This window comes from Scyliorhinus canicula, chromosome 8 (genome assembly GCF_902713615.1).
Source record: "Scyliorhinus canicula chromosome 8, sScyCan1.1, whole genome shotgun sequence".
Taxonomy (NCBI): Eukaryota; Metazoa; Chordata; class Chondrichthyes; order Carcharhiniformes; family Scyliorhinidae; genus Scyliorhinus; species Scyliorhinus canicula.
Genome location: NC_052153.1, coordinates 53,454,352 through 53,476,491, shown reverse-complemented (window position 1 = coordinate 53,476,491; position 22,140 = coordinate 53,454,352). Strand labels below are relative to the sequence as shown.

General features: G+C 46.3%; 1 protein-coding gene across 4 annotated transcripts in view; it reads left to right on the top strand.

Moving 5' to 3' along the window:
* LOC119970262 (tudor domain-containing protein 7-like) overlaps positions 1-22,140 on the top strand; it is a 210,945-nt gene that overhangs the window by 130,996 nt on the left and 57,809 nt on the right. For all 4 annotated transcript variants that reach the window (XM_038804596.1, XM_038804593.1, XM_038804594.1 and 1 more), the window contains exons 8-10: positions 7,003-7,189; positions 15,608-15,719; positions 21,818-22,020. In XM_038804596.1, the coding sequence (XP_038660524.1) occupies positions 7,003-7,189; positions 15,608-15,719; positions 21,818-22,020 (502 nt within the window). The remainder of the gene's footprint in view (positions 1-7,002; positions 7,190-15,607; positions 15,720-21,817; positions 22,021-22,140) is intronic.

The following is a 22,140-nucleotide window of genomic DNA, read 5'->3' as shown; positions in this document are numbered from 1 at the left end:
ATACTCCGCCCCCACCACTCTCGGGATTAGCGCCCTGCTGAGAACAAAAAAGTCAATCCGGGAATAAGCCTTGTGGACATGGGAGAAAAAGGAGAACCCCCGGCTTTAAGAACCTACAAGGGTCTACCCCTCCCATCTGATCCATGAATCCCCTCAACACCAAGGCCGCCGCCGGCCTCTTACCCGTCGTAGACTTCGAGCGATCCAGAGCCGGATCCAACACTGTGTTAAAGTCCCCACCCAGGATCAAACCCCCCGTCTCCAGGTCCGGGATCTGGTTCACCATTCGCCGCATGAAGCCCGCCTTGTCCCAGTTGGGGGCGTACAGATTGACCAGAACCACCCGCTCCCCCTGAAGTCTACCACTCACCATTACGCATCTATCTGCACTGTCCGCCACCACATTGGACGCAACAAACGACAAGCTCTTACCGACTAAGATCGCCACCCCTCGATTCTTTGCATTGAGCCCTGAGTGAAACACCTGTCCCACCCAGCCTCTTCTCAGCCTCACCTGATCTGCCACCTTAAGGTGCGTCTCCTGGAGCATAGCTACGGCTGCTCCCAGCCCCCTCAGGTGTGCCAAGACCCGGGACCGCTTCACTGGACCATTCAGCCCCCTCACGTTCCATGTGACCAGCCAAATCTGGGGGGTCTTCCCCCTCCTTCTGCGCCGATTAGCCATAGCTCTCCCTCGGCTCACCACATGCCCAGGGAACCCCCCAGACCCGTTCCCCATGGTGGCAGGCCCCTGCAGCAGCAACCCGGTACCCCCCCTACTTCCCCACGCCCCCGAGCACCCTAACATTGTACTTCCATAAGTCAGCCGACTCCTGCTGACCCCGGCTGCTCCCGCCATACTGACGACACCCCCCCCTAATGCAACACAACCACCAATCTCCCCGCCACCAGCTCCTCCAGCGCGGGACAGAAGCCCGTGCTTCCATCCCTAACCCCCCCCCCCCCCACCCACTACGTGGGAAAAAAACGGGCACATGACCCAGCGGGACCGTGAACAGCTCCCCAACCCTCCACCAGTGGAAAAAACTAAAAAGTACCACAGTAAATAAATAACAGCCCCAAAAAACTAAAAAGCAGAGCAACGAAAAGGCAACATCAAGCACAGCCAATAAAAACGAAAGGATACCAAGGAGGACAGAGCCTCTGGACTATGTACATCATTCCTCAGTTCAAGTCCAATTTCTCTGCCTGGACAAAAGCCCAGGGCTCTTCCGGAGAGTCAAAGTAGAGCTAGCGGTCCTTGTAAGTGACCCAGAGGCGAGTTGGCTGTAACAGGCCAAACTTCACCCCCTTCCTGTGGAGCACTCCTTTCGCCCGATTGAAACCAGCCCTTCTCTTCGACACCTCCGCGCTCCAGTCCTGGTAGATCCTAATGTCCGCATTCTCCCACCTGCTGCTCCTTTCCCTCTTCGTCCATCTCAGCACACACTCACGGTCAATGAAGCGGTGAAAGCGGACCAGCACCGCCCTAGGCGGCTCGTTCGGCCTGGGCTTCCGCAACAACACTCGATGGGCCCCCTCCAGCTCCAAGGGTCCCTGGAACGACCCCACGCCCACCAATGAGTTTAGCATCACGACCACGTAGGCCCCCAAATCCGAACCTTCCAGCCCCTCCGGGAGGCCCAAAATCCGCAGGTTCTTCTGACGGGAGCGGTTCTCCATCTCCTCCATCCTTGCCAGCCATTTCTTGTGAAGCGCCTCGTGTGACTCCACCTTCACTGCCAGGCCCAGGAGCTCGTCCTCGCTCTCCGAGGTCTTTTGCTGTAGCTCCTGGATCTCCGCAGCCTGAGCCGTCTGAGTTGCCATGAGCTTGTCCAGCGAGGCCTTAAACGGCTCCAGGATCTCAGCTTTCAGCTCCCTGAAGGAGCGCTGAAGAAGCTCCTGCTGCTCACGCGCGCACTGCAGCCACGCTGCTGATTCCCTGCTCGCCGCCATCTTTTTTTTCCTTTCTCGCACCTTTCTCTGCTTCAAAGTCGATTTTCTGACCGCCCCGCTCCTGGTCCAGTCCATCCACCGGCAGCTGAGCACAGTGGATGTGTACCCACCCGGGGAAAAGTCGAACCAGCGCCGCTGCGGGCCCTTAAAAGAGCCCGAAAGTCCAAAAATAGCGGGTGCTACCGAACGTGTGGCTTAGCTCCGCATCACCGCAACCGGAAGTCCGAAAAACTGTATTTTTTAAAAGGCATGAAACTTGCAAATATTGATGTTCAGACAGACTTGGGAACACAAAGTTAGCATGCAGGTGCAACAAGCAATTAGAAAAGTAAATTGCATGTATGTCTTTATTGCAAGGGAATTGGAGTACAAAGATTAAAGAAGCCTTGCAACAGTTGTTATGGGGCTCATGTGCGACTGCACTTGGAATACTGGTGCAGTTTTGTACCCCATATTTAAGGAAAGATATACTTGCATTGGAGGCAATATGGCAAATGTTCACTCGGTTGGTCCCTTCTGATGGCAGGGTTGTCCTATGATGCAAAGCTAAGTAAATTGCAACTCAATTCTCTGGCGTTTAGAAAAATGAGAGGCAATCTCATTGAAATATTCAAAATCATGAATGTGCTGGATAGCATAGTTACGTGATTGCTTTCCCTGGCTGAGGAATCTAAAACAATGGGACACCGTTTCAGGATAAGGAGACAATCATTTAGGACTGAGAAGAGGACGGATTTCTTCACTTAGAGTGTTGTGAATCTACGGAATTCTGTACCCCAAAGGGTTGTGGGTGCAACAACTTTGAATATAATTAAGGCTGAGATGGACCAGATTTTGGTGTCTCGGAATGAAGAGATATTGGAACAGGTGGGTAAGTGGAGTTGAAGCTCAAGTTCAGCCATGATCCTATTGAATGGTGGAGCAGGCTCAACAGGCCATATGTTCTTATCCTGCTCTTATTTCTTATGTTCTAATGGAACCCATCCTCCCTTTTTCCTCTTCCAATCGCCATCTTTTCGTATCTCATGAAAATGTTCTCTCTTTGCTGGAGCATGGTTGTATGGGTATTCAGGAAGCCCTGGTGGGTAGCACGGTGGTGCAGTGGTAAGCACTTCTGCCTGACGGCGCTGAGGTCCCAAGTTCAATCCTGGCCCTGGGTCACTGTCCGTATGGAGTTTGCCCATTCTCCCCTTGTTTGCGTGGGTTTTGCCTTCACAGCCCAAAAATGTGCAGGGTAGGTGGATTGGCCATGCTATATTGCCCTTAATTGGAAAAAATTAATTGGGTACTCTAAATTAATTTTTTTAAAAGCCCTGGTGAGATATATTAGGTAACGGTAAAGTTGCCATACTCTCAGATGACCATAGGTTGCTTTCCCCTTTTGTGAGGGAGAGCTGACTGGTGGTGATTTAAACTGAGGTTCACCACACCTCAGGCGAGGGGCAAGGTCGAGAACTCGGGGCCTTGAAAATGTTCAAGGACTTGGCCTCCACGGCTTCTTGGGTAAATAATTCCAAAGGTTCAGCCCTCTTTCGGATCAATTCTTCCTCAACTCCGTCTTAAACGAGCACCCCCTTATTCTACGACTATGCCCTCTAGTCCTACACTCTCCCATGAGTGAAAACATCATCCCAATATTTTTTACCCTGTCTGTCCCAAAGATTCTTTTATGTTCCATACGTACCATTTCTTCTTCTGAATTCCAAGGAGTACAGCCCCAGCCTGTTCAGTCTTTCCTCATATGGCAGTCCCTCCATACCCAGGATCATCCAAGTAAACCTCCTCTGTACTACCTCAAAGGATCTTTCCTTAAAATACAGGGACCAAAACTGTACACAGTATTCTAAATGTGGCCTCAGTAATACCTTGCAGCAACACCTCTTTATTTTTATACTCTAGCTCCTTTGAAATAAAAGCCAGCAATCCTTTTGCCTTCCCTATTACCTCCTGGACCTGAATGTTAACTTTCTGGGTTTCATGAACAAGGACTCCCAACTCCCTTTGTGCTGCAGCTTTCTGCAGTCACCATTTAAATAATAATCCGCATTCTCATTCTTTGTTCCAAAATGAACATCTCGCATTTTCCCACATTGCATTCTCTTTGCCCATTTTCTGCCCACTCCCTTAACTTGTCAATATCTCTCTGTAAATTGTTTACCTCCTCCTTGCAACCTGCCTTCCCTCCAACTGAATCCAATTCTGACAATACGTGCACTGCAGCTGGAGGTACTGACTATTGCTTAGGTGTGGGATGGGAATTATGGCCAGTTGTTTTTCTCTAATGCTATAGCTGCTAGAATTGAGATCAATTGTTTTCAAGCGTTAAGCTTATTCTTACATTGTTCCTCTCTTACCCCTGTGAAGGCCCTGATCCATGTCTTGGTTGCCTCTAAATTATGCTATTCCAGTGCTTTGGCATTCCTGCCTGGCATCCAACTTTGCACCCTCTAAATTTAAGCTGTAACCAAAGCTTTGCCCTAACTCTGACTTGCACTCAGCCCATTCGCTCATTACCCCTTTGCTTGCTGACCTGTATTGGCTTGCAGTCTGCCAATGCTTTGAATTTTAACAAAACCTCATCGTCTGTTGAAATCTAGTTATAGGGATCCCTCTCTATCTCTTTAATCTCTTCCAGCTCTTGATCCCTTGGAATATTTTACTACATAAATACAAGATAGTTTCTACTCTTGTCCTTCCAAAATCTCACCCGCTTTTCTCATGGCATCCTACCTCACTTGGCCTCTGCACTCCTCTTCAGTGATATCAGTCTTCATTTCTGCTCCTTACCGTCCCCACCCCATAAATTCACTGACCTCCTGTCCTCTGTAAATTTTGTCTTCTCCCCATGTTCACAGGCATTTCCTAACAGAGTGGATCTGGGTGTGTGAAGGTTGGGTGGCTGTGGTTGGTAGGGTTTTGTTCGATCCTCACTGAGGTTGAGCATAACCCCCCCTCCTTCAGTGAAAGCTCATCCGTTTCTGTTTTTTCTTTTGAATTTGTAGATTCTTTGAGTTAGGAATCTGTGACTTCATCCTTCTTTGGCCTGGGCAGAGTTCGTATCCTGGAGAGGAATGGGTCCCTTCTGTTTCCTGCTTGAGCCTGAGTTTTTCTTTCCCCTTGTTTGGTTCTCCCTTCGTGTTCCTCCCCTGGGCTTCTGTGGTGGTCAGGCAGTTGAGGTGGGAGGTTGCTCTGGATATCCTATTTAAGACGATGGTCGCTTTGAGCAAGGCTGGGTGTTCCCTCTCTTGTCTTCTTCATGCGGTTGGCTTTCTTAACCTGATCTCTGTGTGTGTGGGTGTGTGTGTTTTGGTCCTATGTTTGTGCTGGGGAGGAGAGTGTTGGCCCTCTGACCCAGAGTGCCTAATTATTGGGTGTCTTGATTATTCATCTTCTCGGACAGGAGCCCTTCCCTCCTTGCCCGTGACTGAAAAACATCCTTTTATGGTGCATTGCTCTGGCTGGGGCTGGAAAGGAATGACTCAACTGGGGTATGGGTTTACTTTTTTGGGAGGTATCCTAGAAACCCTGAGAGTAATAGATTTTTGTGTCGGTTGATGCTGGGCTAGGCTAGGCCCGGTACTGTGGCTATGGTTATCCCGGGGGCTTGGGGATGTCCCTCTGGGTGTTGGGAGGGGTTTCCTGGGGGTGCTGGGTTTTATTTCCTTTGCCTTTGGTGCACGGGGTTGGGGGATGGGTCGGGTTCTGTGCCTTGGTGAATATCCTGTGATTCCCCTTCGGGAGGTGGGTCCCCCTCTTGTTTACTGTCATCTGGTGGGATAGCAGGGTAGGTCTTTTTTTAAATTCTTCGTCCCTTTCTTTTCTGCGTTTGGAGGCTTGATGGGCCTGACCACAGTCTAAAAACACTGTTGCTGATCCTCTCTTCCTCTCCTTTCGTTACAACTGTGGTTCTCCCTCGGGCCTGGGTTTGTTTTTTGTTGTTGTTGCGTTGTGCAATATGCCTGTAGATCTGGGGTTTCTGTGAATATTCTTTTGTTTTTGCAAGGGTGGGTATGGCAAATCAGTCCCTTGCTCCTAGGTGGGTGCAGGTGATCTGGAATCCGGAAAGAGAAGGCTGGATTGGATCATTTCATGATGGTATTAAGCCAATTGTCATGCCATTCTTCTAATCTATACTGTGCTCATGTGGGTTAAGTTGACTTTTTTGCTTTGGGTGCTGTACTATTTTATAACTTTGTTGTGTAAATTTGTTTGAAAAATGTAAAATCTCAATAAACAATTTTTAAAATTCTTGCTTACCTTCTCTTTGTTTAGTGCCAGCAAATTTCCAATGTGATTCTCTAATGCTTGACCAGATTTCAGTCAAACATTGCAAAATGTTAGGAATACGCTATTTTAAATTCTATGCTGAATCTACATCAGAGTTTCTCATAACGGATCTAAACTTAACACATTTTCCCTGGAACTGAGCTCCACAATGTGTTAACAACACTCCCCTCTGTGGGACTGGATGAATCCAGTCCAAACGAGCGATGAAAGCCTCTTTGCTTTGAAGCCAAATGAACAAAATACCTTCAATTGGATGTGGATCTGTGGCACAGAACCATTGCAATGTTCAGATAACCACACAGACTCCTGATGAGGGAAAATATAAAATACTAGTGTAGCTGCCACAGTATAAGACAGCTCTATATTTTGAATGCAGTGTGTGGTACTAATGTGGACATTCTTAAAATGGACATTGAGTGTGCAAAACATTTCATTCTTTAACAGTGACTTGTGTAATCCGAGTACAAGAATGATCAAATCCATATAATGCTATTATTAATAACAGTGGACTTTGAGACTCAAAACATTGCCAGTGTTTACGATTGTCATGTATTTATTGCAAAACATTTTTGTAAATCAGACTGTTTTAAACCATACTGTAAGCTCTGAATATATCAAATTTTCACATTTTGTAATTGCACAGCTTGTATCTGAAACTTATGAAAGCTGCTTTGAAGTACTTATTTTTTAACGGAATAGATATAGAAGAAAAATCTTAAAATAATTTACAACTGAAATGCATTGAACTTTCCCTTCCAGATACATTGGACCAGAATATTCTGGTGCACTTGAACAAATGGAAGATGCAATGAAGGAGTACTACACTTACACTGGTGAGCTGAAGCCATTGAGTTCACAAAGTGTTGGACAGCTTGTGGCTGTCAGTGCTGAAGAGGACTCCTGGTTAAGAGCACAGATTGTTTCAGTGGAAGCAACAAAAGCCAAGGTACAGACAATTATGTTTGGGCGAACAGTAATCTCTGAAACATTATGGATTTTCCATATGAACAGTTTATTGAAGTCCCAATACCTTCTGTACTTTCCAATTGGGGAGACTAGTGTTTTTATTAAATGTTTAAAGGGGAAGATGGGCCCAGCAGATGTTTTAAATGCTGAACGCAGGAATCATGCTGTCAAACAGTGGTAGGGTGGTGGTGGAGCCAGTTGGAAGTTGTAATCACTAATGTTCTCTCCAAGCTATGAAACAGTGTGGCCATGGAGCAGTCTGGCATTGTCATGCAGAGAAAATACAGGCAGTATTTAAAGGGACTGTGCAATGCAATAAGTCCATGCACAATAAGCAGAAGTCAAAGCGAACATTGACCTTTGCCATTGTTTTAATGCAACTAACTGCTCAACGAGGTACATGGCACCCTAGTTGTCACTGGAATAGGAGCATTGTTTCATGACAGACATCAGACCCTAACCAAAGGTGAGAAAATAAAATGCCATATACAGGAAAGCAAGGATGCACTGGCAAATATTAAAACACTAAGATCGATTTGATAAGTAGACAGAAAAAACCTTTTCCTTTTTTAAAAATAAGTCAGTTTGAGAATACATTATATGTTTTGTGAAACAATACTCCTGTTGAAAAGCAACATATGCTTTGCTGTGCAATCAGCAATGTCATGGCATATCTTCTATTTTGCTATTGCAAAATTAGGGAAAGGGAAATTTTCTATATTATATATAGTCAATATTTTCTGTCTCCATATCTAAAGACATATTGAGTTAACATGCAGGTAGGTGCAGGAACCAATTATCTAGGCAGTTGGTGTGTTAGTTTTCATTGCAAGGCGGTTGGAGTACCAGAATAAAGAGTTTTGCTGCAATTATCAGGCTCAATGAGACCACACTGGAGCTTTTGCACAGTTTTAGTCTCCTTACCCAAGGAAAGATATCCTTGCATTAGAGAGGGTGCAATGAGATTAAATAGATTGACATTTGGGATGAAAGGGTTTTCTCAATGAGAGATTGAGGTTGAAAATCCCTTATCCGAAATGCTTGGGGCCAAGTGTGAATCAGAATTTGGAATTTTTTGGATTTTAGAATAGACTGCGCAGGTGCGGTTCACATTGGGAACTGTGCATGTGCGGTATGTTGGGAACTGTGCATGTGCGGCGCACATTGTGAACTGCACTTGTGCGCACCATGTTGGGAATTGCACTTGTGCGCACCATGTTGGGAATTGCACTTGTGCGCACCATGTTGGGAATTGCACTTGTGCGCCCCACGTTGGGAACTGCGCTTGTGCACCCCACGTTGGGAACTGCGCTTGTACGCCCCACGTTGGGAACTGCGCTTGTGTGCCCCATGTTGGGAACTGCGCTTGTGCGGCGCACGTTGGGAACTGCGCTTGTGCGGCGCACGTTGGGAACTGCACTTGTGCGGCACACATTGGGAACTGCGCTTGTGCGACACACGTTGGGAACTGCGCTTGTGCGGCGCATGTTGGGAACTGCGCTTGTGCGGCGCACATTGGGAACTGCGCTTGTGCGCCCACGTTGGTGTGGTGAATGTAATATAGATGTATATATGTAATTCACACTGTCTTTGTAAGCGCAGTAGCGCTGTCCTACCACTAGGGGGAGTAGCGCTGGGAGCACTTAGGAACTTGTACTGGGCTCCACCCTTGGTTCCGCCCACGACTCCTCCCCCTAGGGCAGCTGCATAAATACCCGTGTCCAGAGTCAGCCTGGGTCACTACGAGTTCATCGACAGGTAACAGGCTGGCTCTGAAGTAAGTCGATTAAAGCCTAGATTCACATCGGAAACACGTGTCTGGTGAATTGATGGTTCCATCAGTTGGGAACTGCACTTGTGCAGCACATGTTGGGAACTGTGCTTGAACATGTTGGGAGCTGCACATGTGCGGTGCCCACTGGGAACTGCACACGTACAGCACACTCAAGAAAGTGCGGATTTTGGAATTTTTCGTATAAGGGATGCTCAACCTGTATAATGAACAGATGTTCCCGTTTAGAAAAATGAGAAATGACGGCACTGAAAATCACAATTCTTCGAGGGCTTGATCGGGTAGTTCTGAGAAGGCCGTTTCCTTGGCTGAAAAGTTGAACTTGAAGACATGGTTTCAGGTTAAGGGTGTGGCTGTTTGAGACTGAGATGAGAAATTTCTCCACTCAGCGGTGTGCACCTTCAGAAGAAAGCTGTGGATGCACAGTCGTTGAATGTATTCAAGTCAGAGATTAATCATTTTTTGGACATAATGAATCGAAGGAGATGAGGGTAAGACAGGAAAGTTGAGATTGGAGACTAGTCATGATCAAACCACTGACTTAACAAGTTGACATGATGGTTTACAAATGTTTTTTTTAAAACTGCCCTCCGAAATGGCCTAGTATGTCACTCAGTAGTATCAAACCACAGGAAAGTCGAAAAGGGGTAAAAGCAGATGGACTACCAGGCATTGGAAACGATAATGGCACACTTTGCAAATTGACCCTCTAAGGGTCAATACTAGCACCTGGGGGCTTGTACCAAAATTGGGAGGGCTGTTCCACAGGTGAGTCATGCAGCAACCCAACATATTCAGGAATGGGCAGCACGGTAGCATGGTGGTTAGCATAAATGCTTCACAGCTCCAGGGTCCCAGGTTCGATTCCAGGCTGGGTCACTCTGTGCGGAGTCTGCACGTCCTCCCCGCGTGTGTGTGGGTTTCCTCCGGGTGCTCCGGTTTCCTCCCACAGTCCAAAGATGTGCGGGTTAGGTGGATTGGCCATGCTAAATTGCCCGTAGTGTCCTAAAAAGTAAGGTTAAGGGGGGGGGGTTGTTGGGTTACGGGTATAGGTTGGAAACGTGGGTTTGAGTAGGGTGATCATTGCTCGGCACAACATTGAGGGCCGAAGGGCCTGTTCTGTGCTGTACTGTTCTATGTTCTAAATGCCATATTCATCAATTCATAGCTATCGGTCAGTGTCCCACACAACCTCGATCACCATCTCTGGATATGTTCTGTTCCACTAGCAGGACAGATCCATCAGAGGTGATGCCATAGTAATATACAGTCACGAGGCAGTGTCCTACGCGTCCTCAACAATGACCCCGAACCCCATGTAGTCTCATGGCATTATGTCAGACATCGGCAAGGAAACCTGCTCTTTACCACCCGCCACTACCTCTCAGCTGATGAATCAGTACACTTCGATGTGGAACACCATTTGGAAAAGCATTGAGAGTAGCAAGGGTGCAATGTACTCCAAATAGGAGACCTCAATGTCCATCAGCTGATGTGGCTCAGTAGCACCACTATTTGCTCAAATTGGCCGAGTCTGTGAAGATGTTTTTGCTAGATTGGACCTGTGGCAATTGGTGATCCAACCAGCAAATGAGAAAAAACATAGTTGACTACACTCTCCCCAATTCACCCATTGCAAATGCACCTGTCCATGACTGTTGGTCTGACTTACCACCACAAAGTCCTTGTGGAGATGAAGCCCGGTCTTCACACTGAGGATATCATCCATTGTGTTGTGCGGGACTGCCACCTTGGTAAATGAGATAGATACAGAACAGATCTGGCAGCTCAAAACTGGGCATCATGAGGCGTGGGCGGGGCTATCATGAGCAGCAGAATTGTATTCAACCACAATCTGAACCTTATGACATGGCATAACCTTCACTCTACGATCAAGCCAGGATATCAACTTTGGTTCAGTGAGGAGTGTAGCGAGCATGCCGCAATAATAGTACCAGGCGCACCTTAAAATTAGATGTCAAGTTCGTGAAGCTACAACACAGGACTACATACATGCTGAAGAGCGGAAGCAGCATGCTGCACAAAGCTAAGCATCCCACAATTAACAGATCACATCAAAGCTCTGCAATCCTACCTCATGTGGTAGGCAATTAAACAATTAACAAGAAGGAGAAGCTCCTCAAATATTCCCATTCTCCATGACGAGGAAGCCCAGCATATCAGTGCAAAAGACAAGGCTGAACCGTTTGCAACCACCACCAGCCAGAAGTGCCGAGTGGATGATCCAACACTGCCTCTTCCTGGGGTCCCCAGCATTACAGATGCAAATCTTCAGCCAATTTGAGTAACACCATGATATTGAGAAATGGCTGAAGGCACTGGATAGAGCAAAACCCTAACCACATCTCGGCTGTAATTCTGAAAACCTTTGCTTCCAGCCGAGTCCCTAGCCAAGATGTTTCAGTGCGGCTACAATTGCCATCTACCTAACAATATGGAAAATTACCCAGATATGTCCTGTCAATAGAAAGCAGGACAAATTCAATACGGCCAATTATTGCTCCATCAGTCTACTCTCCATCATCGGTTAAAATGATGGAAGATGTTGTCCATAGCACTATCAAGTGACACTTTCATAGCAATAGCCTGCTTAAGAATGCTCAGTTTGGGTTCTGGTCAGGGCCACCTAGTATCTGAATTCATTACAGCCTAGGTCCAAACATGGACAAAAATAGTGATGAACATGAGGTGAGAGAGACTGTTCTTGGCATCAAGGCAGCATTTGACCAAGTGTGGCATTAATAACCCCTAGGAAAATTGAAGGCATTGGGAATTGCAGAAACTCTCCACTGATTGGACATAAAAAGGAAAATGGTTATGGTTGGAGGCCAGCCACTTGCTTTACATCACGGCAGAGTTCCTCAAGTGTTCTATGTCCAACTGTAATCAACTAATCAGCTCTTCATCAATGGCCTCTTTTCCTCCATCCTAAGGTTACAAATGGAGATTTTTGCTGATGATTGCACAGTGTTCAGCACATTTTACAATTCCGATACTGAAGCAGCCTGTGCGCATATGCACTGGACTGTATTCAGGCTTGGACTGTTCAATAGCAAGTAACATTTGAATGGTGACTTAAACTGTGTTCTGGAACCCAGGCTGGATTGCTCCAGACCCAAATCTCTGACTCCCATCAGGGGTGGCCAGGGTGTTGCTGTTTTTCATGGAACTGATTGGGTGGGTGGGTCTTTTAGAACATAGAACATTACAGCGCAGTACAGGCCCTTTGGCCCTCGATGTTGCGACGACCTGTGATACCCCTCTAAAGCCCATCTACACTATTCCCTTATCGTCCATATGCCTATCCAATGACCATTTGAATGCGTTTAGTGTTGGCAGTCCACTACTGTTGCAGGCAGGGCATTCCATGCCCTTACTACTCTCTGAGTAAAGAACCTACCTCTGACATCTGTCCTATATCTGTCTCCCCTCAATTTATAGCTATGTCACCTCGTGCTAGACATCACCATCCGAGGAAAAAGGCTCTCAATGTCCACCCTATCTAATCCTCTGATCATCTTGTATGCCTCAATTAAGTCACCTCTTAACCTTCTTCTCTCTAACGAAAACAGCCTCAAGTCCTTCAGCCTTTCCTCATATGATCTTCCCTCCATACCAGGCAACATTCTTGTAAATTTCCTCTGTACCCTTTCCAATGCTTCCACATCCTTCCTTTAATGTGGCGACCAGAACTGCACACAATACTCCAAATGCGGCCGCACCAGAGTTTTGTACAACTGCAACATGACCTCATGGCTCCGAAACTCAATTCCTCTACCAATAAAAGCTAACACACCGTACGCCTTCTTAACAACCCTCTCAACCTGGGTGGCAACTTTCAGGTGTCTATGGACATGGACACCGAGATCTCTCTGCTCATTCACACTACCAAGAATCTTACCATTAGCTCAGTACTCTGTCTTCCTGTTATTCCTTCCAAAATGAATCACCTCACACTTTTCTGCATTAAACTCCATTTGCCACCTGTCAGCCCAGCTCTGCAGCTTATCTATGTCCCTCTGTTTGATCTCTGCTGAGGCCACCTTGTTCTCCGTATTTGCAGACGCGGGCACTCCATCACACATTTGTTTCTCCCAGATCTGTTAGAATTTATTTGCGGTTGCTGGCAGGTGTCTGCTCATCAATTTGGAGTATGCTTCCATCTCTTCAATGAGATTGATGTCCTGTTTTGTCGGAATCCAACCGTGGCCCTGGAAAGCGTCTGCTGTTATCTGGTTTTGCCTTGGACTTGAACGTCTCAGTGTCAAACCTTGTGAAGCACAGGAAAATTCTCTGAATTCTAGGAGGCATCTTTGTTGGTTCGTTCTTGTCAGTAAGGAGGCTTGTGGCTTTTTTCAATTGTGACCTTGAGGCTGATATAATCTGAAAACCTTTTGCAAGCCCACATGACTGCGAGGATTCCTTCTATGACGGCGTACCTTGTCTTTGTGTCTGACAGCCCTCTGGAAGCATAGTACACAGGTTGGTGACTTCCATCCAGTTGTTCCTGGAACAGTGGATGAATCATCTACTGTAATGGTGATGCATTGGACTGGGTGATAGTGGGCCAGAATATTAGTGGAGAGCAGCATTGCCTTGATTCAAGTCAAAGCTTGCTCTTGATATGAGCCCCAATGCTGTGCTTGGTCTTTCTTAAGTAGATGCCTCAAGAGTTCTGTGATCTGTACCAAATTCAGTAAAAGGTTTGCCAGCTGGTTCACCCAACTCCAAGAATTGCTGAAGGTCTGGAACTCCGTGATAGCCTTGGTTTTTTTGTGGATCGGTCTTAATGCCTTTATTGCTGATGATGTGGCCCGGGAATCAAATTGATGTTTTGAAAATCCCGTGATTGTGATTGAGCATTAGCCCTGCTTCCTGCACATTCTTTAAGATTTCAGTGAGTCTATCGTTATGTTCACCCACCGTTGTACCATGGACTTCTCCTTGAGGCCCTGTAAAACGGCTGACTTTGTACGTTGGAATATTTTCAATGCTGACATGATTCCAAGTGGCAGACAGTTAAGGCAGATTCTCACAAAGGTTTATTAAATGTTGTCAGCAACTGGCCACTTTGTCAAGGAGTTGCCAAAAGCTGCTGTTTGCATCATCTAGAGACTTTAATTCACGTAGAACGTAGGTTGGCTACAGTTTTGAGCTGTGTCAGGATGACATAGCTACGAATGGACTCATTCAGTTTTGGGACTGGGTCCATCCTGAAGACAATGCAGTTGGTTGTGTGACTGGGAAGATGACTCCCATGCATGCCATCTTGTCCAGCTGCTGCTACACCTGCTTCATGAGTGGGTGAGGAATTATACCCTAGTTTGAATCGTCACACCGGTTTAGTATCCCCTCTCTGTGATTCTATATGTGTTTTTCAGTCACCCCACCCCCATGAAGAGTTTGGGAACTCACATTGGTATTTGGAGCCAGACCCTTGCTGGCTGACCTTATCAGTCTTCTGTAACAGGTTACGGTCAACACAGAAGCTTAGTCATGAACAGTCCTAGTTGTGGATCACAAAGAGGGTCTCACAGATTGTTTTATCTTGTATCTCGCTTTCGCCGGCACGGTGCCTTTCACTGGAAGCTTTAAGCTTGCTGCCCCAAAAAGGGCGTCATGGGTAGCGTCGGCTGAATTTTTCCCTCAGTCGACCAGTATTTTAGTTTTTCTCTGCATTTTGTGCACTGTCTTGGGTTTTTCCACAAGCTGTCACCATGTTGTAGGGTGCTGGTTACAATTCGGTAGGTCTGAAGAGGTCCTTATGGTCACATGTAGATTAACTGAAAGTCTTTATTGATTCTTGGAACTATTTATAAATATACAGTAAAGAGTACAGGCTCGGAATGGTCATTTGCTAGCTGGTACACAAAGCTTTTGGGGTGCTGGTCATCTGCTCTTTTATATCACTGTTTGGGTGGTACTGTACTCAGTCCTACATGAACCCTGTATGCGCCAGACCCTCATACTACAATATGCACACAGCAAATAAATAGGCTGTAGGAGTTGCAATGAGAAAGGAGCACATCAAAAAATTCTATTCGGGAGCTATGTATAAAATTCTGAGAAACTGCTAGTCTGATTTATTCCGTTGTAACAGCATGGCCATTTCCAATTGCCTTGGCCTGGTGGATTCTCTCATGAGTACACATAATGTAAGAATAATAAGGAAGCCAGTTGTGAAATATGGGTCAGTATCTATGCCTAAAGTAAAACAGAAAATACACACCAGTTCAGTCAGTATCTGCAAGGAAAAAATACATTCCGTTGTATACTTTTAAAATCTAACCATTTCAGTATGGGGGGAAATAGGTGGTTGTTAAGGAGAATCAACACCAATAAATAACGGAGGGAATTAATGGGATTATGACCTGAAAACAACTAAGCTCACTACTATAAAAGGTCATTGGGCCAAAATGTTGTTTTTCTCATTCCAGTCACTGATCTGTGTATTTCCAGAATTTGAAAAGTTTTCTCTATTACTCTTGTCACCTCACAATTTCGAACTTTTTGTTTGCATTTCAAATAACATGAGTGGAACTAGAACCACTGTAAATCTTTTGGCAACAACTGTCTTTCTTTCAGGTGTTCTTCGTGGATCATGGGTTTAATGAGGTTGTTGACAAGACTAGGCTGTACAGGTTAGATGCAAGATTTTCCACCTTGTCCTTTCAAGCTGCAAAATGCAAACTAGCAGGCAAGTAAAACTCATTTTACATGTTGATGAAAGGGACTTCGTAGTTTGTCTATTGCACTAATGTAGTCTTTCAGTCCAAAATTTAAAACACTGTTTTCCATTCACTTAAAAATAATTTTTTTATCAATATAGTTGTCAATGTACACCATAAAATTACATGGGAGTTGCAACTCTGAACATAAGAAATAAGAGCAGGAGTAGGAAAATAGCCTCTTGAGCTTGTCCTGCTATTCATTTAAAAAAAAAAGTATTTTTATTAATGTTTTGCAGAATTCTTCATAATAAAACAGTAGCAACCATAATAACAAAACAAACTAGAGTGAACATTAACATAGTGCAAAAAGAGAATATACAATAACAATTAAATAGACATTACCCCACGCGACCCGGTCTTCCGACAACATCCCAATGAAGCACTCACACCTGGATTGCTGCTGCTGCTGCCACTGATCGTTGTCTACCGTTCTGCCAGAAAGTCTAGGAATGGTTGCCACCGCTTGAAAAACCCCTGTACCAACCCCCTCAAAGCAAATTTCACCCTTTCCAATTTGATAAACCCCGCCATGTCATTGATCCAGGCCTCAACGTTCGGGGACTTCGCATCCCTCCACTGAAGAAGAATCCTCCGCCGGGCTAACAGGGACGCAAAGGCCAGAATACCGGCTTCTTTCGCCTCCTGCACTCCCGGCTCCTCTGCAACCCCTAATATTGCGAATCCCCAGCCCGGTTTGACCCTGGACCCCACCACCCTCGACACCGTCCTCACTACGCCCTTCCAAAATTCTTCCAGTGCTGGGCATGCCCAGAACATATGGATGTGGTTTGCTGGGCTCCCTGAGCACCTAACACACCTGGAAATGAAATGAAATGAAAATGAAAATCGCTTATTGTCACGAGTAGGCTTCAATGAAGTTACTGTGAAAAGCCCCTAGTCCCCACATTCCGGCGCCTGTCCGGGGAGGCTGGTACGGGAATCGAACCGTGCTGCTGGCCTGCTTGGTCTGCTTTAAAAGCCAGATTTAGCCGAGTGAGCTAAACCAGCCCCTGTCCTCACCCCAAAAAAAAACGGCTCATCCTTGTCCCGGTCATGTGTGCCCTATGCAACACATTGAACTGTATGAGGCTGAGCCTCTCACTCGAAGAGGAAGAGTTGATCTCCCTAGGGCATCTGCCCAAGTCCCCTGCTCGATCACCTCCCCTAGCTCCTCCTCCCACTTACCATTCAGCTCCTCCACCGAGGCCTCCTCCTCCTCCTGCATCACCTGGTATATTGCCGAAATCTTCCCCTCTCCAACCCACACCCCGAGAGCACCCTATCCTGTACCGTGCGTGGCGGCAGCAGCGGAAATCCCACCACTTGCTGCCTAACAAACGCCCTTACCTGTAGGTACCTAAAGGCGTTTCCCGGGGGAGCCCGTACCTCTCCTCCAACTCACCCAGGCTCGCGAACTTCCCATCCACGACCTCCTTATCCCTGCCCTGTGCCACCCCGTAAACCCTCCATCTATCCTCCCCGGAACAAACCAATGGTTTCCCCATATCGGGGTCCACACCGAGGCCCCCAACTCCCCCCTGTGCCGCCTCCACTGCCCCCAGATTTCAGGGTAGCACGCCCACCACCGGGCTCCGTGGTATACCTCGTTGGAGGGAGCGGCAGCGGCGCCGTTGCCAGTGCCTCCAGACTCGTACCCTCACAAGACGCGTTTCCAGCCTCTTCCATGCCTCCCCCTCCAGCACCCCACTTGTGCACCATTGCCACATACGGCCCAGTAGTATCCAGAGATTGGGCCGCGCCAGCCCACCCCACACCTGCTCCGCTCCAGGATACTCTTCTCACCCTCTAGTCCCACTTCCCGATCAACCCCGTTATGCTCCTATTGACCCATCCAAAAGGCTTCGGATAAAGTTTAGACGACTGGAACAGAACAAGTAACTTGGGAGCACCGTCATCTTCAACGTGCTGCACCCTCAACCCGCAATGACAGCGTACGCACACCCCCTCTTGAACTCCTCCTCCATCTGCTCCACCAGCCTCGTGAAAATAAGTCTATGCAGGCCCCCCCCCCCCCCCCCCCCCCCCCCCTCAAGTCCCTCCTCCACCTTCGGGAACCTCAGTTGGTCCAGAAAGTGGCCCATTCCTCCCTCCTCCTGTGGGGACTCAGACCAATACAGTTCCTCATAAAAGTCCCTGAAGACCCCATTGATGTCAACCCCACTTCGCGCCATACTCCCCCTCCTGTCCTTAACTCCCCCAATCTCCCTAGCTGCGTCCCGCTTCCGAAGCTGATGCGCCAGCATCCAGCTTGCCTTTTCCCCATACTCATAGATTGCCCCCTGGGCCTTCCTCCACTGCGCCTCCGCCTTCCTGGTGGTCAACAGGTCGAATTCGGCCTGGAGGCTACGCCTCTCCCTCAACAGTCGCTCCTCCACGTACCTCCTGTCCACCCTCACCATCTCCCCCACCAGCCTCTCCCTCTCCCTCTGCTCTCTCCTCTCCTGATGGGCCCTAATGGAGATTATCTCTCCCTTGACCAGCGCCTCCCAGACCGTCCCCACTCGAACCTCCCCGTTGTCGTTAGCGTCCAGGTATATCTCTATGCTGCCGCGAACTCGTCTGCCAACAGTCCCACATCCAAGCGCCACAGTGGGCGCTGGTCTCTCTCCTCCCCCCCACAAGACAGATTCCTTGTCCGAGAAGCGATGAAATCTCATCACCATGGCCCTCGGCGGTTCTTTCGCCTTGGGCTTCCTTGCGAGGGCTCTGTGCGCCCCGTCCAGCTCCAAGGGTCGAGGGAATACCCCTGTCCCTATCAGCGTCTCCAGCATCTTGGACACAAATGCTCCTGCATCCAACCCCTCCACACCTTCGGGGAGGCCCACAATTCTTAAATTCTGTCTCCTGGACCTGTTTTCTAGATCCTCCAGCCTCTCCTGCCACTTCTTATGTAGGTCATCCTGCGCCTCCACCTTCAGGGCCAATACTACCAACTTGTCCTCATGGTTGGATAGCTTTTTCTCCATCTCCTTAATCGCTTTCCCTTGTGTTGCCTGAGTTGTGATCATTGGGTCTATTGATGTCTTCATCGGGGCCAGCATGATTTTCAGGTCAGCAAAGCAGCCCCTAAAGAACTCCTGTTGCACCTGTGCCCACTGCGCCCATGCACCCTGGTCTATACCGGCCGCCATGCCGTGCTTCGGCACCCGCTCCGCACGCTTCCGTCTGTTGGGACTTAAACGCTTCACCTGGCCACTCCTGGTCTCAGCTATCCATACAACAGAAAGGGAATCCTTTTGGCAGTGTTCGCTTCACCAATCTGCCCCACAAAGTCCGTGGAAACTCCTGAAAAAGGTCCAAGAGTCCGTTCCAGACGGGAGCTGCCGAATGCGCGACCTACTCCTCCATGGCCGCCACCGGAAATCTCGTCACCGCTTCTTCAATGGCCTTGGCGAGATCTTTTCACAGTTGTTCTCTCTGCTGCTAGAATTCAGCTTTAATAAAGGCCCTCAAGTCAGCTTGAAGCCTTTAAGCTCGCCCTTCCCCCACCTGCATGCTGGAAGAGGCTTTTGTGTCCTTTTGTGTCATTGAGAGCATGGCTGATCTTATCTTAGTCTCAACTCCACTTTCTGCCTGTTCTCCATAACCTTTAATTTGCATATTACTCGAGGGTCTGACTATCTCCGTCTTTGCTACATTGAATGTCTCTCTCTTTGTAGCTCTCTGAGGTACAGAATTTCAAAGATTCATAAATTCATCCTAATTTCCATCCCAAATGGTCAACTCTTTAATCTGTAACTTCCCCCTCTATTTCTAGATTCCCCCATGAGGGTACATCCTCCAAGCATCTATACTGTCAAACTCCCTCAGAAACGTGTGTTTCAATAAGACCACCTAAGGTGCTGGTCACAAACCACTCCAAATTTGAAATTTATGAAATCTGTGTACCTGAATTAAACACAGCCGTGACTCCCATTGTTCAGAGTTTACTGTAATAAGGAAACTCTTGGCATTTCCTTTGCATGTGGTGGATTGTGGATGATTTGGGTGTTTGTGGGGTGGGGTGTGGGTTGGGGAAAGAGACTGGGTTTCTCTTGGATCTAGGTCAGCAATGTGAGCAATGATAAATTAAATGCTGGTTATGAAAACAAAAATGAATGTTTCCAGCAAAGAGCAGACATTGCTTGTAAGTTCAAACAAAATCCAACCTGCATATGCAAATAATGATTATTATCCACATTGAGAGCATCTGGTCAAGAGTTCAGCTCTGGTAGTCAATGCAGCATATTTCTTTGGCACTCTAGGCTTATACTGTGAATCCACCGCCAATGTTTTGCCATCTGCATGTTTTTCATTCTGTTATTAGCAATAACATTTCATTCAATTACATGATTTTTAAAAAACCTACTTTTAATCTGGAATTAGTTTTCCAATTTTATGTTATTGATGTTGACATCTGGTTCCTGGTCACCATTTGTTTTTTACAAAATCCTTTTGAAAGTTATATTGACTGGTGACATTCTTGCCTATTCCCAGTTGACTCAGTGACATTGATCTACGCTCACATCTAGATTTAAGATGTTAATGCCCACCATCAACTGAGAACACAACCAACTGCAACCAACCTGTTAATGTATGGTTTCAGATAACTCCAGAAAGAGTGCAGTACCATAAAACCACTCTGCAGTCACATAACTTGAATGATCTAACTATTTAATAAAGTGCAAGATTCAGGTTCAAAAATTCAAGTGGAATATATGACCACCTTTGGTTCACACGAGTGTGAGCAATGATCTTTGGGCATCAGTCAAGTGAGGAACAATTCCGTGGAGTTCTTTGCAACAAATTATTTTTCAGCTCTAAGCTGCTTCACACAATCTAACCTGTTTTCTTTTAATTAACCAGAACTTTAACAGTGGAGACATTTCCCCATATCTTTTGATAATTTTTAATATCTGACCTGACAAATAACAGTAACAAAGTTGACTCACTCCATGTCCAAAGCAAATTTGGTAGTCACTCATCCAGCCTGCATTACTAGAATGCACCCAACATTTTGTAGAATCTGTTGTAGAACTTATGTGGGTGGCCTGAGTGGCCATCCACCCTCGGGTAGAAAACTATTTCTGCATAGACATTTGTCAGATATGAAAGGTGGTATCTGTTGTCCTGGGCTAATTGATGTTGTTGTGCAGGGAGCAAGTGGTCTGGTCAGAGACTTCTAGAATTGGGGCAACCACAACAATGCTGAGGCAAATACATCAGTAGATATATCAATTTCTGGAGCGACAACTGGAAAAACTTGACAATCCCTCACCAAATTAGCATTTCAAAGTAGGCTTGGTAATTTTAGATGCTTGCAGATCATACATAAAATAATTCAGTAGATCATACTAAGTTTAAAACTTGAGGTATTTTTTGCATTGCACAGTTGCACAAGAGGCTGTCATGATTTATCAAATCTGAAAATGTCTACAAATTTGAACATCTTTAGACATGCAAGTGATTAGTAGCTTCCTATACTACACAGTTTAATAAACACTGAGTCCTGCAGGAAGTTGTTAAATTAGCAACTCTTAAGCTGTTATTATTATTGGTGATTCTACTAAACCTAAAAACGAACTTCAAATTCTGGTGCTGGGAATTTGTTGTACACTTAACCTATAATCAAGTGCTATAATATGAAACTGCAGGATTTTTATGATTGGTTAGATCAGTGGGAGTCAATATGAAGGTTAACATTTGAGGATAATCTGGCAGCTTGGCTATTTTGGCACAAATCTGTTACGTTTGCTTGGAAGAGATGAATTTTTTTCTTTGTGTCTTTTCTCCCTGAACGCTAAATATACACGCACACACACAAGATTTAATATGAAAGGTAAATTGAACAAAGTTGCTGAATTTTGGGGCAGGTTGGTGTAGGAGAGAGACAGCTAAGGATGTGCCACTTAAATGAATAGTTAGATTGAAACCTTTTTCTCATACTTATGGAATGTGTATAAATGTGAGTGATATAGCCCTTTGTAGTGTGAAGATTTTTGTGGACACACCTGTAGAATGTAAGCAACACTGGTTGTTTAAGATGGAGTTATTTGTGTTTTAGGTCTTGAAACATTCTGCAAAGAGCCATGTGTGTTAGAAACCTTTGAATTTCTGGCCAGTGGAAAGATACTGCTGATGGAAATTTTAGAAAGGAGTGAGGTCCCACTTGTTCTTCTATATGACACTTCAGGAGATGATGATTTTAACATCAATACTGCATGTTTGAAGGCTTTGCATGACAAGACACTTGAGCTGAATTTGAAGGTAAATTCTTTGAGGTTCTCATAAAGTAGTCGGATACATTTTATCAGCAGGTTGGCGATCCATTGAGGATTCTGCATTTGAACCAGTGCAGACAAAATCTAAAATGTTCTTTGTGTCATT